At 39.8% G+C, this 17458-nt stretch overlaps 1 protein-coding gene across 3 annotated transcripts in view; it reads right to left on the reverse strand.

The window, feature by feature from the left end:
* Positions 1 to 410: 410 nt before the first annotated feature.
* Positions 411 to 17458, reverse strand: part of robo1 (roundabout, axon guidance receptor, homolog 1 (Drosophila)) — a 251938-nt gene continuing 234890 nt past the window's right edge. The window contains exons 22-31 of one of the 3 annotated variants that reach the window (XM_067366369.1): positions 16355 to 16509; positions 13960 to 14334; positions 12754 to 12864; positions 11576 to 11711; positions 10108 to 10347; positions 9550 to 10022; positions 9024 to 9188; positions 3779 to 4057; positions 3040 to 3251; positions 411 to 1593 (exon numbers count right to left, since the gene is read on the reverse strand). In XM_067366369.1, the coding sequence (XP_067222470.1) occupies positions 1579 to 1593; positions 3040 to 3251; positions 3779 to 4057; positions 9024 to 9188; positions 9550 to 10022; positions 10108 to 10347; positions 11576 to 11711; positions 12754 to 12864; positions 13960 to 14334; positions 16355 to 16509 (2161 nt within the window). In that variant the 3' untranslated portion in view covers positions 411 to 1578. The remainder of the gene's footprint in view (positions 1594 to 3039; positions 3252 to 3778; positions 4058 to 9023; positions 9189 to 9549; positions 10023 to 10107; positions 10348 to 11575; positions 11712 to 12753; positions 12865 to 13959; positions 14335 to 16354; positions 16510 to 17458) is intronic. The other 2 variants (XM_067366367.1, XM_067366368.1) reach the window with 2 other exon arrangements.

Below are 17458 nucleotides of genomic sequence, written 5' to 3' on the forward strand. Positions count from 1 at the left end.
TGGAGATGTTTGTTTATAAGTCAGAAATGTATTCATGTCATTTGATATATATATAGTCACTGAATGCATTTAATTTTGTGCCAAATGCAATGATAAATGATCCACCGTTTATCCCACATAGACTGTTAGGTCGACGTGTCTTAGCAATTGTAAATTGAAAGGCTAATAGCTGTTTGGGAATCTGGCCACATCTAATTGTTTTGATAGTATTTTTTAGACTCAGAATATATTTAATTGTGGTATTACTGTTGAATTGAAGCAAATGACTGCTGCCTTCAATTTTGTGTGATGTTTTGAAAAGAGTATGCAAACCAGCCTGTAGGTACACAGAGGTTTGGTGGTTGTAGTAATATAGTAAAATGTAGTGATGCATAAAGAAGCCAAAGAAGCAGGTCAGTTTCAGTATTTTGATTTATTTTTTTTATGCTTTTTTGTTTTAAGAAACAAATGCTTGCAGATGTCAAATGAATTAACACTCACATCCTCACCCCTTTTAGAGCATGACTGACAACCAACCCATGAGAGCCGGGCCCTCGGCCAGCCAATCACAACCACCCCAGATTCTCAAACTGACACCCACTTCCTGTTAAGTGCATATGTAAATCAAAAAAATTTATCTTTTTAGGAACGAAAGTGCACAGGTGGAACGATACTTTCGTAAACATAACATCCCTGCATTTTTCCTGTATCTTTATTTCATTTTTGCAGGATGTCTTGAGCTGGAATGAGAATCTGGAAAAGACACCGAAGGTAAGGATGCAGGGATTCGTTTCCATTCATTCACTCGTTTGTAAACAGCTTATCCTTTTTTCTTTTCTCATAACCCTACATTGACAGGTTTAACAAGGCCTTTTGTCATACCATCCACGCTCCCCTCGCGTAAGACAAAAAGGTTAATCAATAACATGGTTCAAAATAAAGTTTAGTGATTGTGCTTTTAAAACCAAAGTCAAACATAGAACAACAAACATTGACAATGACAAAAGAATAACAGTGCATTACAAAAAACAAAAACGAACAAACAATAATCCTCAAAATGTGGCACTTTTCCTGGGGCAGTTTAAACACTATGACAATTTACAACCAGGATGGCGGCTATAAAAAAATTATATTAACTGGCGTAATTTAAAATTATTCAAATAAGTCAAGGAAGACAAATTTAATGTACCACAATGGATTATAAAAGACAGTTAGATATGTATACACGTGTATGTACATGTCAGTCAGTCCCTTTGTGCCTGGAGTTTCATTACAGTAACAGCTGACTGACAACCTTCTCGCCAAGGTGAACAAAGCCATAATCAGTTTCAGGAGCTAACGGATGCATCGTATTGCATTGGAATCAAAACAAAACTGTTTTAGCCCCTCTGTACCCTTCGTTTTTTTTGTAATTTTTTTTTTCCTCCTTTCTTTTTTTCTTCTTTTAATGCACATTGAAATTAAGGTAAATAAATGAACAGTTGGTCAGTTTTCCAAACGTGACTCTGGGTCGGTAGTTTTCTGTAAAACACCGCCGAGATGGTCAAACTGCACTGAAGATGGTTGCTGAGGACATTTAGACAGCCATATTTTTTATCTTCAGCTCTCCACCATCTAAAAAAAAAAAAAAATTGAAGCATTATAGCAAACATCAAGGGGAAAAAAAAGTATATATACTGTATGTACCACCAAAAGAAGGACACAGCACAGTATTTTTATTTAGGATGTCCACTGAGGATATATCAGGGGCATCAAATTCTGCTCCTGGAGGGCCAATGTACTACAGATTTTAGCTCCAACCTACCCCAACACACTTTACATCTTCTACAAGATATATCAGTCTGCCCTCCGTCGTGATTCAAGTCAATCAGGCAACAACACACTTGCCTAGAAGTTTCTTTCAATCCTGAACACTTTGATTAGCTGGTTCAGGTGTTTTTGATTGGGGTTGGAGCTTAATTCTTCAGGAAAGTGGCTCTCCAGCAACAGGACTGTACACCCCTGCTATATGTGTAATACAATTTTTTTTTTTTGAGTGGCATGAAAAAGAACCCCTTGCAGAATCTGTGAAAATGAGAATTATTTTAATAAAATAACATGCATTTTTTTTATTATCCCTCTTTTTTTTTGTTTAGTACTGTCCTGAGTAGATATTTTACATAAAAGATTTTTGCATTTAGTTCACAAGACAAAATAGCTGAATTTATTAAAATAACCCCATTTACAAGTATGTGAACCATTGATTCTCAATACTGTGTGTGGTTACCTGGATGATCTACGACTGTTTTTATGTTTTGTGATGGTTGTTCATGAGTCTCTTGTTTGTCCTGAGCAGTTAAACTGAGCTCTGTTCTTCAGAAAAATCCTCCAGCTCCATCAGTTTTGCATATTTGAACCCTTTCCAGCAGTGGCTGTAGGATTTTGAGATCTGTGTTTTCATACTGAGGACAACTGAGGAGCTGGAGGATTTTTCTGAAGAACAGAGCTCAGTTTAACTGCTCAGGACAAACAAGAGACTCATGAACAACCATCACAAAACATAAAAACAGTCGTGGATCATCAGGTAACCACACACAGTATTGAGAATCAGTGGTTCACATACTTATGAATGGGGTTATTTTAATAAATTCAGTTATTGTTTTGTCTTGTGAACTAAATGCAAACATCTTTTATGTAAAATATCTTACTCAGGACAGTACTAAACAAAAAATAACATGCATTTTTTTATTATCCCTCTTTATTTTATTAAAATAATTCTCATTTTCACAGATTCTGCAAGATTCTTACTTTTTAATGCTACTGAAAAAAAAAATACACATTATATAATGTGTATGTGTGTATATACATACATATATATACATATATACACATACACACACATTATATAATATATATATACATATATATATATATATATATATATATATATATATATATATATATATATATATATATATATATATATATATATATATATATATATATATATATTACATACATATATATATACGGTTGACCTCAGAATGAAGTATTCTTCATTTCCATGAAGTGAGGACATACCTCAAGCTCCTCCCCTCCTGTCTGGAAGGCTCCTGTGGTGTTTAGCCCAACATCTGCAGGGTTTCTGCGGGCCCCTGGAGCCCCCTCGCCTCTCCGCCGTCCACCAGACCCCCGAGAGGACAGTGAACTGGAGGAGCTGGGGTCCCTCTCTCCACGAGGACTGTGTACGGCTGGGAAAGATGGGCGACTATAAGGTAGGATGTCCTCTGAGCCTGAAAGAAACAAGAAAATTATAAAAGTAGGTAACTTGACCATTATAGTAGTTCTGTCAATCAATTAGGTTTAATAATAATAAAAAAATAACATTAAAGTTTAATATTTTGTAATTTCACATTACACCAAATTAATGTAGAAACAACATAAAAACAATATATTATAAATATAAAGAAAATTAATACATTTATCAAACACTTCGGTCTTCACTGCATAAATTAAATGTTGAAGCTATAAAAGGATTCATCTATAAGTTATTCAGTCAAGAGCAGTGAGTGATTTTTCTGTTGTTTGATAAACAATGACTGACATAGCAGGTTTTTTAGGCTGTTGTCACTAAGATCTAACAATCATCCCATTTTGGCATTTTTTGTATTTTTTTTGTCTGTCCAAGGGCAAAAGTTCTCTTTTGTGTGTTATAAAAAGCATGTGCATGAATAAGAACGTGATAATATAAACACTAGTTGAAGGATGACAGAAAAAACGCATGCTGCATTAATTTTGACAGCCCTAATCGTAGTGGTACCTGGGTGCTGGCGGCTCTTTGGGGCTGCATCTTGTTTGCTGCTTTTCCCGGTTCTTTGACCCCTCTGTATATCTTGGCCCTCCCGCCGTTCTGAAGAGCTGGTCCGGGTGTCCGAGCCATCCCGGGGCCTGGGTCCGCCCGAACCCGTTCGCCTGTCCTTGCCATCAGCAGAACTGGATCTGGGCGACATAGCCCCCCGTGGGCCCTCCGGGATAGTTTTGGCCGGGTGTGTTGGAGACTTCAGCATAGCTGGGGGAGGAATCGGAGGAGGGGGAAGATCTGTGAGGAAACAAATTATTAACATTTATTTTGTGAACGTTTGACGATATCTTGTGTCAGTATACCAATGCTAGCATTTGCCATGCAAGTTTACATTTTAGTTCACTCAAGACACGCTATATTCGCACATGCTAATGTCCTTCAGAACCAGACGTTCAGCTAATTGACACCAGAACTCATTTGTCTGGCACCCGGAAGGTGCCATGGAAACACAGCTGTGCCACAGCTGCACGCTGGAGCTCTTTCCCACCGAGGTGCCGCTAGTCAGTCGAGAAACTGTGAATGACGGTTCATCACTGTCACTGGATGTCTCAACGCTTCCCGTGCCAGTTATTCAGGGTTGTTTACAATTGCTATTTAACAAGAACAGCATCGCCTAAAAAAGTCTTCCGAGCTTCACAGATCCTGTACATTTGTGTCAGGGACAATAAAACCTGATTAAATTTTAAATCAACATGCATATGAATGACCAGAGGCACCAATATACCCATTACATAAGCATTGCATCACTAAGACGCTTGTTGACTAGTTTAAAAAGTGTTAAAATTGTGCTTGGGTGCTGCGTCAACATTTTTACACATTCAAGGTCAAAGCACACCGAGTGCGTGTCTCGTTTTGTCTGGGAGAGCTTAGCCCGCCTTCATCACTGCTCTGACACTCAGCAAAATACGAGAAGGATCAGTCGATCATGGACGTGGATGTTTTTTTTAAGTCCTGTGGTGTCTTGCAGTAAGTCAGGCAGCAGATCGATGCAAGGGTGAGAGAGATGGGGCACATTTCACAAGAGAGCTGTTAGATTTACGAGAGGGATGAATGAGTGAGGGAGGGCTCTATGCTTTATTCAACAGCCAACACTACTGTCCTTATTTACTTGCATGGTTTCTGCATCTCAGTGTAAAACACGTCCTTGCTTAGATGAGGTTTGAATGATAGTGTTTAGTGCCATTGAACATGTAGCTTTGTCATCACAGGAATACATTTTAAAATGGAAAACAGTTGTAACAATATCTCACAATTGCTGTTTTTACTGTATTTTTGATCAAATAAAACAGCCTTAGTGAGCAGAAGAGACTTCTTCAGAAACAACCCCAAACTTTTCAAAAGGTAGTGTACTGTATGTCTTTGCAAGTGCATCAGCTATTTATAAAATTGCTTGTTGCTTGAGATCAGATGGTAGTTTTAAATCAGCCTGAGCTGCTTAAAGGTGTTTTAGAGGATGTTTTCGACGACTGAGAAACCAAAGACTGTTACTGAGTTTTTGAAATAAGCTCATACGTAAGAACAACCCCCCTCCTTCACAGCTCATTTCGAGGGAACGCTTCACAAAACTCGTGCACGAGCTTTTGTTTTAGGGCTGTCAAAACTGCTCTCAAATGACGTTCGAATATTCCCTCTAAAAAAAAAAATGAATATTCGAACATCTGGTTGCGCATTACGTCAGTAGTAGGACAAATTAATACAAAGAGCCATAACTACTTGTATAGGTAGTCTATTTAAGTTTAAACATATTTGACAATGTATTACCTACACAAAAACAAGTAAATCAACTAATGGCCAAGACCACAGACCTCACTCTCTCTCACCCTCAAGCTCTCTGCGCATAACGGTTTAAATGAACAAACTAATTTTGAGTGCTGATCAAGAGTTTTGTGCAAACGATTTAAGGTCAAGACTCTTGTCCCAAATATAGCAGGCTTCATTCAGTGATTGAAACAAATATTATTAATATTAATTGAAGTTTTACAGCATATTGAACGCTCCGAGCGAGCTGTGCTGTGGTAAACATGGAACTTTTCCTTGACATGAAACGGTAAATAACCAAACCAGTGGAAGCAGTGCATTTATCCTTTATTCATGCAATATCTATTAAGTCAGTACTGTTATACACTTTTACGATTCTACTGGTGACTGTTCCACAGCTAGGGATATGGTACCTCGGTTCCAATGCTTGAAAGAACTCCCTGAAGCCTGCCCCATCCGAGACACTGATCGGTCTCATGTCCTTACAAATGAACAAAATTAATTTCTCCGTTATGGCCTCTTGTCGTGTTGCAGACAAAGAGCTTGTGGCGGGCGATGCAAAGTAAGTGTCAAGACGTGACTGTTTAGCTGGAGTTCCATGCTCATTTTCGAGATGTGACCTCATGTTGCTAGTGGTCGAATGGTATGCTAACTGTATCTTACATAGCTTGCATACAACTTTATCTCGCGGCTCAACAATTTTACCTCCTACCGACCAAAATGCAAAGTACTTCCAGACATGGCTTTTTAGATTTGGAGGGGTTAAAATCGCTTTCTCTGCTGCGGTCGAGTTGGGCTCTGCACTTTCTGCCATCTTCCATGCAAGAAGCGTTAACTTTAATTAGTGCGACTCCTGTGACCTGTCCCACTCGCAAAGCAGACAGCCACGCCTCTACTACTGCAGTAGTTTTTTTTAAACTATTCGAATATATATTCGAATTTAGAATATTCGTTGACAGCCCTAGTTTGTTTACCACTGGCATTAGCTGCGTCGTGTTAGTTTTACATGGAGAGGGGGGGTAAAGTAATTACCATAGCTTCTCAGTGATTTTAGTCCCGTCCAAATGTGGCATCTCAGTAATCATTAAGGACAATGTCAGTAAAGATTACGGCAACTTTTACCTTCTATAAAAAGGTCCGGAAAAATTACCTCAGGTAAAACTAATAAGGGGCCCTCTGTAATGCTCAAGTGTAGTAAACACAGATGTTAGTCCTGTCTGCATAGGGCTTAAAGAGTTAGTTCACCTAAAAATGAAAATGTCATTAATTACTCACCCTCATGTCTTTCCACACCTGTAAGACCTTCATTCTTCTTCGGAACACAAATTAAGACATTGTTGATGAAATCCCATGGCTAAGTGAGGCCTCCTTAGCCAACAATGTCACTAAACATCTCAAGATGCAGAAAGCTACTAGAGACCTATTCAAATCAGTTCATGTGACTGCAGTGGTTCAACCTTAATGTTATGAAGTGACGAGAATACTTTTTGTGTGCCAAAAAAAAACAAATGACAACTTTTCAAAAATTTAAATCAAAATCAGTGGTTCGGATCACGTAAACAGGGCCTTGTTTACTGAAATCACATGACTTTGGCGCTCCGAACCACTGATTTGAAACAACATTTGTAAATCTTCAAAGCAGTGTTTTGAAGTCACCTATCACTAGATATTGTTGAAAAGTCATTATTTTTTGGCGCACAAAGTATTCTCATCGCTTTATAATAAGTTTGAACCACTGCAGTCACATTGCTGGCAATGGAGGCCTCACCGAGCCATCAGGTTTCATCAAAAATATCTTAATTTGTGTTCTGAAGATGAACGAAGGTTTTACGGGTGTGGAACGACATGAGGGTGAGTAAATGTCAGAATTTTCATTTTCAGGTGAACTAACACTTTAGGAATATTCAACATTCAGAATCTGACAGACAATGATGTCATTGTAATATTTGCATGGTTTTGAATTGATTTGCATCATGATGAATTTATAGAATTTTTTTTCTAGTTATGCTCACTACCAAAATCATCTGACATTCCTGTAGAAAACTTTTTCCTTAATCTGAATAAAAACTTTCAATAGAAACAAGCAAAAGAAGGAAAATAAGACAGAGAGGGAAGAACGTCTGGAAAAGACTGGCTCTTTTCTCTCCAGACAGAAGTGGAGGCAGATGAAAGGTTAACAGGGCCTTCTGGAGAGGAGTTGGAGGAGGACGAGATAATAAGCCTGGTGTCACCCAAAGCACTGAGCAAACAAGAGCAAAATTAACAGAGGCGGGAGGGACTGCGTGTTTGATGCGTGGTATTTGGGGGGTTGGTAGGCAATCTGTGTTTCAGATCATTTAGTTTCGAGTGTGTTTGTGTGAAACGCATTCAAACGACAACCTTTTTCTCTGTGCGAAACACTGTATTTAACCCTCCCACACAGCATAGCTTGACGAAGGCCTATCAAATCAAATCACACATTCAACAGAAACTTGAGCTGACACAGACTGATCAATCTGGGTCTCTTCAGTGGCCAACAGCGAACAAAGACGAGAGAGAGAGGGAAGGGAGAAGATTAGAAGAGGGGGAGGAAGAGATTACAGTGAAGGGAGGGAGCGAAGGACAGATGAGAGGGGCTAGTTGATCTGATACAGCCGACCAAGGCCTGTGTGTGTCTGATATTAAATCTTAGTGTCAACACACAAGGACAACTGACTCAATGAGACCGTGTGCACAAATACACACTTGCGAGCAGAAATTTCAGATGCATTTGTGAGCACTTCCTTTTTCAGTTCAACACATAACATGACCTTTCTAAAGGCATCAGAGAGCTTTTTAAGTTTTGGAACCTGCTGCAATTTCATTAGAGACTCAATAGGAGTCTTCGCTTATGACGCACTGTAGCTGGATGTCACAGTTCCACCATCCTCTTCATCCATTCTTGCTCTTCATTATATATAGTGTAGGTACTTTATGCATAATATACCCATGGACATTTTAATCAAGATTTTAGATTCAAATTTACTGAATGAATTAAGTTATCTCCAAATAATCTTTTTGTATAACAAAATCAATTATAATATTAAATGTTACCAAAAATGTATAATTTATATTATAAATTCATAATGTAAATGACACTTTGCTAACATGTTATTGTTTAGTCCTTATTATTATTTGCTTTAAAAAAAAATACTAAAGAACACAAATGAAAAATATTATAAATCATATTTATAATGTAAATTATGTTTAACGTTTTAATGTTCAGTTTTTATTCATTTTATTTAAATGCATAATAATAATTATATTTTGGTTATATTTCAATGTTTATTTTTATTATTTCTTAATGATAAAAAAAAAAAACCATTGAATTTTTTTCTCAAAAAATAGTAAACGAATATTGTATTCATGAATCCCATCCGTAATGACGGTGTACAGAGAGCAGAATTTTGTGTGTGTGTGGACGTACCCTCTGTATAGGCCTCTCGCCGCTGGTAGCCTGTCTGAGCAGCTGGATGTTGTTTTTGCCTCTTTAGGGGCCTCCTCTGACCCGGGGCTGCGCTAATGTTACTGTCTGTGGACACTGGGCTGCCTGGACGATGGCCCGCAGGGAGGTTTTGGTATTTCCGTGCTGCTGGCAAATTGGAGGACAGAGTTTGCTTAGTTCAGCTCTATTAAAGGCTGTAGATTTTAATACAAGTTAATTCACAAGGTGTAGAACAGAGTATTACAGTTAGTGTCTCCATTTAAAATCATCAGCATTTAAATTCATGAGTAAATATTAACAACTTTTGGTGGAGCTCTTCCATAACGTGGCATATCTCCAAGTGAAACAGAATATTCTGTGAAAATAATGCACTTCACATTTTGTCCATAAAGAATTGATTCAGGAGTAGGTTTAAAATGTTAGGCCTTGGTTAACAGAAAATAAAGTAGTTTTAATTGTGCACAATAACATCAGGAATGTTTAAGGAATTGTATACTCGTTCCAGTACCTCCAGACACTGGAAGCTGATGGTGGCCTTTCCCAGGATGCTTTGCCACTCGCAGACCAGCATATTCGGCCGCGGCTGCCACGGCCTGAGCAAAATCAGCATCTGTAAAGAAAGATCCGTCTGATGAGCTGACGGCGCTGGAACGACCCGATGAGGCGTTGTCTTCCTCTGAAGCCGAGCCCCAGCCATTTATCATAGATCCAGTGACAGAGCTCTCCAGGTCACAGGTGCTGGAGGCCGGGGTCTGTTCCAAGCCCCGCAGGAGAGCCCTCTGCTGGGGCAAGTGCTGCTGGTGAGGGTGGGTGTGGTGCTGGTGAACTCGAGCCACCTCTGCATCTGTCTCATCACCCTCTTCCTCGTCCTCTTCTTCCTCCAGGCCATCCGTGTCCAGACCCAGGGGGCTGGAGATGTAGCCGTACGTGTGCGGTGGGGAGAGGGGGCGTGGTGGAGGGGGTGGGCTCACCAAGAGTCGCCTAACAGACGCCAAATATATCGAAACTGTAAACGGTGCATAAATGGTTTGAAAAAAAAAGCATAAAGTTGTTGCAGTTGGCGTACCTGCGCTCATGTAGGTCAGAGTTATCCTGCAACATGGGATGCATCTCCTCCTGAGGGGACGGGGTGAGGGTCGCGGTGGACTGGTGACTGTAGGACACGGCGGCAGGTGAGGAAGCCGCTCCCCGTACAGGAGGCGTAGGTCCGCGCTCCAGCTCCACCTCTTCCTCCTCCTCTTCTAGCTCGTCAGGTTGCAGATACATCCGAGATGGTGGTAAAGGGCACTGCATGTCTGTGTCATAACTGAAGAAAGAACAGAAGAACATAACATCTTGAGTTTCCCACTCATATATTGTGACTTTTATGCCTAATCATGTTGTTAGGTTTTTATTTATATATATATATTATATTGAAGGGATGGATTCAGGAATCCACTGCCGCTTCAATATATATCTTTTAAGTTATTAATCAACATATATCTTTCTGTTAAATAATTTGAATGACTTCTTTAAACGTATGTTAAAGCATTTCTTTTCCTTTTCAAACACTAGAAAATAAGTTTTAATATTGTCTGTACCTCTCACTGAGAGATAAGAACATGTTATCAGTATGTTTTGGGAAAGTTTCCTGCTCAGATCAACTTCAACCTTGAAGAAGCTGTAAATCATGTATCTGCACTAAGAGTTTTGTACAGGTCCCTTTGTACTGGACAACTGGCATTCTGCTTGAGACCAGCACACGCCATGTCATGACCCAAAAAGGACATCTGGTACCTAAATCCAGGGTCCCCTCGTCATCACCGTGATGAAGGGAGATATGCTTCTTGTCTGTTTTTCATAGCCAATCAGAATCATCCAACCTGAAGTAATGACGTAGTTAGTTGACTGTTAGAGTATAATTGTTGTGGAAATGTGAATGTACGCAGAGTGGCCTATGAACTTCTTGTGAGACTTGAAGCTGGCTTCTGCTGATGAAACTGCAAACTATTCTTCATAAAATTTTTCTTCAATTTATTAATTTAAAAAAAACTTTGACTCCGGGTCTTTATTCAACATATCTGGTTTCAAGGGTCCTAAACTGTTTATCCCCAACACATATATATATATATATATCTCTCAGAGTAAATGAGTACATCCCCTTTGAAAAGTAACATTTAAAACAATTTCCAATTTCTGTTCATTGAGATTTTGCTTAAAATGTTTACCCCATTGACTTTCATAGTAGGAAAAAAAATTACTATGGAAGTCAATGCATTCTATCAATTGTTTGATTACCAACATTTTTCAAAATATCTTTTTTGTGTGTGTTCAACAAAAGAAAGGAAATCATAAAGGTTTGAAACAACTTGAGGGTCAGTAAATGACAATTTTTATTTTTGGGCGAACTCCCCCCGCCCCCCCTTTAATACTATTTAATAATGCCTTTAAGTTATTAGATTTTTTTTTATTTGTATTATTTAAATTAATTAAGTTTGACAATTAAAAAACCCATACACACCATAAGTGAAAACCCGTATGTGTGTTGAACTCACCTGTCGTCCATAGAGAGGGTGTATTCCTGACATGGTGGTGGATTAACCGGAGGAGGTGGCAACAGTTCGGTCCAATTAATTGTGTTCTGTTTGGCCTGTTTAGTTGTTCGCCCACCTTTTTTCTGCCCTTGACTTCCTGTAAAGCAAACAACAAAAAAAATAAATAGTGGCACAAACACAGCTATAGTAGTTCTCAGCCCACAATGCCATCTGATCTCAAATTAATTTGACTGCAAACTAAAATGTGTTTATAAGCTCCGGTTCATTTCCTTTTTGGTAGTTTGTTTGCTGAGCTTGATGCATATGTGAAACAAATGGCACTTTTACACTCAGGAGAAGCAACATTAATGACACCCACACCATAATTTATGCGGTGTAAAACGCTTATGTGCATTATCTCTCTATTTGTAATTAACGCTGCACTCTCCATCAAAAATGAGTCATTTTTCAAAACTAACACTCTCCATTGCCCAGAGGAGAGGTAGAGTGAGAACACATTAAAAAGAGAAACATTGGAGGCCAATTAACAGAAAGGAATTAAAATTCAGAGCCAATGAGCTGTGAGGACCTCCACGCACTCAGACCCTCTCTTTAATTACCTGAACTTCAAATACAATATAAAAATAGATACGATGCATTACGCCAGCAGCCTTGCATACGCCGCAGAATGGGGCTCATTTATCTTTGTCCCGCAACAAACACCGGCTTTCTGACAACATTATCCCCCCTTTCTTTGAGTCGGATGGATGAAAGCCGGAGTAATTAATGACGGTGTGGCGAAATGCAAAAAGGGAGGGGGGATATCCTCTCAATCAGAATCATCCCAGGAAAACGCGGCAGGCCTTAGGAATCTGCAGGGAACATGGTTTTAACTAAAGGAATTAAGAATGAGGGAGTGATATTTGCTACCGTGTTTAAGATATGCGGCCTCAGAAATCGTAAGGAAAAATCACGCCCTTTTGTTCTGACATAAATGTTTCTCTTTGTTCCCCGGAGTTTCTCAACAATGAGCGAGCGATTTAAAAAATTTCCTGTTTTGCATATGATTTACTGCCTCTTAAAGTGATGAAAAGGCCCAGAAATAATGAAAATGGAATAATGGGTAAATTGCAACTGTTTAGTTGGTTATGTCTGATGGTTTTAGAATGAATGGATGGAACAATAGATGGACGTCTTACCAGAGGTGCTGCTCCCCCTGTCCGAGCTGCTGTAGGTTCCTCCTGTGAGGGCGTCCTGGGCCTGGTTATAGGGGATGGTGACAGAGACCGGACCCTCACCTCGGTAGTGGTCTAACGGGGTTACAGTCAAGAGATTGAGTTTTTATTATACGTACAGGTGAGGCATTGTAAAACAGGCTTCCATTTACCAGAGTAACTGAAAAGTTCATTTTTGAACTAGACAAATGAAAGCTCTTATAAAAGCAGACACTTTAAAAGAGAATGCTTCAGAGTGGCACATCAGACAGTGGTAAAAGGTTACAAAAGGGTTTCAGTCATAAGCTGTTATGACTTGTTGGTGACTGGTTTCAATTGTCTACCAAGTGTGAAATATCACACCCACACACAGTTAGATTCATGCAAGTCGAGTAAGAAAGCAAACACAATGACCTTTTTAGTGGCACAATATGAAGGTGCAGATAATGGATAGCTTTGAGCTTGAGTTACATTCCACCTTATTTGTACAGTAATCTAAGATCTCTGGCTTCACACTGTTCTGAGACATCCGACACTTCACAGCCTCCTCTTTACCTTCATCCCCATCCAAACAGTAAAACAACAGCTATAAATATGGATTAAGTTGCCTAGCAGAGCGTAGAGTTAAATTACACATATATGCAATACGAGCAGCCGTGACAGATATAAAAGTGGTTAGAAAGTGAAAGAGCCCCATGTAAAGGTGCCAGAGATGCTATTAAGAATCAAAATTGTGTAACACTTTTATTATGGTCTGAATATAAGGAGACAACTGAACAACAAGACCAGAAGAGCAGCAATTTGATAACGCACCTTTGTGGTAAACCGAGGAAACATGGCGTGGGTCTCTTTGAAGAGTTTGAGCTAATCTTCACAATCAATTTTGAATATGAGGAGACAACTGAACAAGACCAGCAGCGCAACAATTTGATGACGCAACCTTTGTGGTAAACCGAGAAAATGTGACATGGGTTTCTTTGAAGATTTTGAGCTAATCTTCACAAACAAATTTGAATAGGAGGAGACAACTGAACAAGACCAAAGCGCAACAATTTGATGACACACCCTTTGTGGTAAACCGAGAAAATCTGACTTGGGATTCTTTGAAGAGTTTGAACTAGTCTTCACAATCAAATTTGAATAAATCTGCTTTAACTTTTTGGGGACCGCAATTAAATCCACAGAACTCACCCTTGTTCAGTTTGTTTTGCTCCATGACGTTATACTGCAGTGGTGTGTTGATGTCGGCCTGTTTCTGAGGTGTTCCCTGGCTGCTCTTCCAGCTCTGCTTCTCGTTAAGGTCTGCACTTCCTCCTCCACTTCCGCCACTGCTGCTGTTCATGTTGTTGTTGGCCAGGCTGGACTGGATTAGCTGGGTGGTGGCATAGGGTGTGGGCTGACCACCGGGCCCCACGAAACGGCCATCCTTCAGGTTGGGGCTGTTGAAGGTCTTCATCTCATTGATCTTGTTGGAGAGGTCCACGTCGCTGTAAAGGCCCGTGTCTGGAGCCAGCAGGTTGCTGGCCTTGTTGTCCATTTGGTTGCTATAGTTGGCAATGCAGTCGGCTGGATGATAGAAGAGGGGTAAGACATTTTAATAGCCAAAGGACTTAGACTGTTTAGGATCTATGGATAAACCTGGATTCTGATAAATCGATCACACTGAAGTAAACTCATGGAGCGAAGACACTAGGTTGGTTTTAATAAATGCTGATAAGCTTTAAACCAACAAAAATGATGTTTTCAAACAAAGGACACTGGAAACTACAAATTTCTAGGATGATGTGGCATACCCGAAATTCAAATACTAAGATAAACCTTGTTTGTCAAAATCCCTGATACCGTACAATCTTTTTCCCTACAGCTTCTCCCTCGTCCATGCCACAAGCCAAGCGCGTCACTTTGAGTTTCCCAAGCAGCCGTGCGAAAGGCATCGCAGCTCATCAAGCAGGATGTTCCAACACGTCCAAATCAAAAGCCTCCAAAACGAGGAACGTTGTAAAAGACCATCCTCTGACAGATCCAATTTTCCCCGGCTCATAAAATATTCAAATCCTCCCTGGGATCTGAGCGAGAAGCTTGGCGCGTAAATACCGCGGCCTGCCATTGGACAGATTTCGAGCATAGCTCGTGTTTCCATAAGAAGGAACGGCTCTGCACTTCAAAGGTTGACGTATCAATGAAAAAATCCCATGGAATGAGACAAACTAAGTCGTCTTTCCAGAGAAGCCCTGTGGGTACTGATCCGGTTAATATCCTGGAGATTTTTAGTATTTGGCACACCAGGCAAGCGGGTGTCAAGCTTTTAAAATGTCATGCTGTGAGAATCACTCGACATTTATCCTTCATTCTTGCTTTGATGAAGGCGACATGGATAAAATCTGTTAGTGAAAACACTCCCAATAAACGGATATCAAAGGTAAAGCAAAGCTTTTGTGGTTAAAATAGCCCCGTTTATGGTTTCTATGAATGGTATGAACAAACACAAAGCCTAATCCTCAGGTCTACCCATGAATATGGTAGTAAACTTTTTTTTTTTAAAGGATTGGATCCATTAAAGGTTTCTGTTATGATTGAAATACTCTTAGCCAATGGCTTAGTCACACCAGCTGATATCTGAGAACAAAAAAGCTCTTGTATTGACGTTTAAATATCATTAAATGAACCAACAGTAACACCGCTTTCTAAACTAAGACTTGTTTTGTGAAAACTGGGTGACTGTGTATATTAACACCACTTTGTCATTTTCAGTGTGCACGTCTCTTTGGACTCATGAGTCAACCTGGCGTTCTTTTGTTTGTAAAGTAACTTGCTGACTCCTGAAATAAAGCCACCTGGAGGTGTTCCATCACGCCTTCTCTTTCCTCGCCCTCTCTTTTTCTCTCTCAGGTCTATTTTGACCTCTGTATCTACTCCTGGTTTTCTGAATAAGCGAGCACTTAGAGAAACTGCATTAAAAGGTTCTAACGGTGGTATGGAAATCAGGTGGCTGATTGGATTAGCTGGACTACAGCCTGCAGGGCCTTTTCAATATCGGGAGCTTTTATTTTCCCTAAAACGTCCACGTTCCAACAAATCACACACAGTTGTGTGTCAAAGGAAGGACACAATACTTATGTTGCATTCCATTAAACTTGGAAATTTGGAATTTCCTGCTTGGAACGGTGCAATAGAAAGCCACTTCTTCAAAGTTGGAAACTTCAGTGGAAATTAACAAGCCGAAACTTCAATGAGATTTAAGAAAATGTCATTGCACGAACACGGTGGTATAAGGGGGAAATAAACACCGTTAATGGTAATTGGTTGCTTTAAATCAAATAAAACACATCATTTAGTCACAGTTACCATTATAAAACCTGTTTAGCTAGTCGTTAGCAAGTATTACCTCAACAGACTCTGTTCCTCATTTGTCGCTCAGATAAAAAACGCTTACTAAATCTCTATTGATAATCATAATTTTGTTTCTTTACGCATCAGCTTCCATGCATTTTAAAATAAAATGCTACATGTTTGGAAGTCCAAGATACAGTGCGATATTTGTACACTATTACAACAACCAGACTACTACACACACTCGCACGCTTACCTGGGCGGCTGTAGGTAGCCAGGTTGCTGTCGCTGTTTCCGTTGCTCCCGGTGCAGCAGTTGATGGTGCAATCGTTGTGATTGGAGCAGCTGTTGGGCCAGGTGTCCGCAAGCCAGGGCTGGGTTGCTGGTTCACCGATATTTAATAAACCTGGCCTGAAAAACAGACACAATGTGATTTATTACTAAACTTAACTAAAAAACGTAAACGTACAAGGTATGATCATGATCAGTAATATTCAGTCCTGTTTTAATCAGGATTTTAGACTTTTGTCACTTTTACTGACAGTACAGACAGGAATCATTTGAGGCCAACACAGTAACATTGGAACAGCCAATGGCAGGCAGAGGGAAAACTATTCCATGTGGTGGTGCAGAAATGACACACTTCAGCTTTAAACAAGAAGCCCATCCCATCTTCTATCCCAGTGCATCTCTCAGGGCATTAGGCTGTATCTGTGCTAAATGGATTGTGTTTGCTTGAGTTGCTCATGGCTGATGACACTGTTCCCTAAGGCCTCGTGACCGTTAGATCTCTGTGTGGATTACCCAAGTGCTGGAGAACATTGCTGCTCCAGCCTGGGAAAGAAAAACACAAATGAACCAAGCCATTGCTAAAGGAAGAGCTTGGAGCTCCCAGCGCATGCCAAGATGTCACAGTCAATCACCATGATCTCAAGAGCTGGACAAGGCTCTGGATGAACTCGTATATGAATACACCCAGAGCTGTAGTAACCGTTTCAAGTCAGTGATATGAGATATTTATATATCAAAACACTAATTTTGATGAGATAATGAGCTATTGTGATAAAACAAGGTCACATTAAAATGATTTTGAGGATACAGAGAGAAATAAAGGAGGTTTTTTTTTTTTTTTTTTAAGGATGTTCATCAAAGACACATCAAAGAAAGAGTTTTGTGCAATGAATCTTCAACATGATGCTTCAAAGTAAACGTGGCTTCCTCTTCACCCGGCGCGTGCCTTATCCCTGCAGCATGATCTGATATACTCTTTAAGCTTCAAAAATGGCTTAAACCTTTCATTTAGGCAAGGGCAAAGACCTGCTCGATGAAAAGCTGGACTCCAAAAGACGACATAAAGGGA

The sequence above is a fragment of the Chanodichthys erythropterus genome, chromosome 17, assembly GCF_024489055.1.
Source record: "Chanodichthys erythropterus isolate Z2021 chromosome 17, ASM2448905v1, whole genome shotgun sequence".
Taxonomy (NCBI): Eukaryota; Metazoa; Chordata; class Actinopteri; order Cypriniformes; family Xenocyprididae; genus Chanodichthys; species Chanodichthys erythropterus.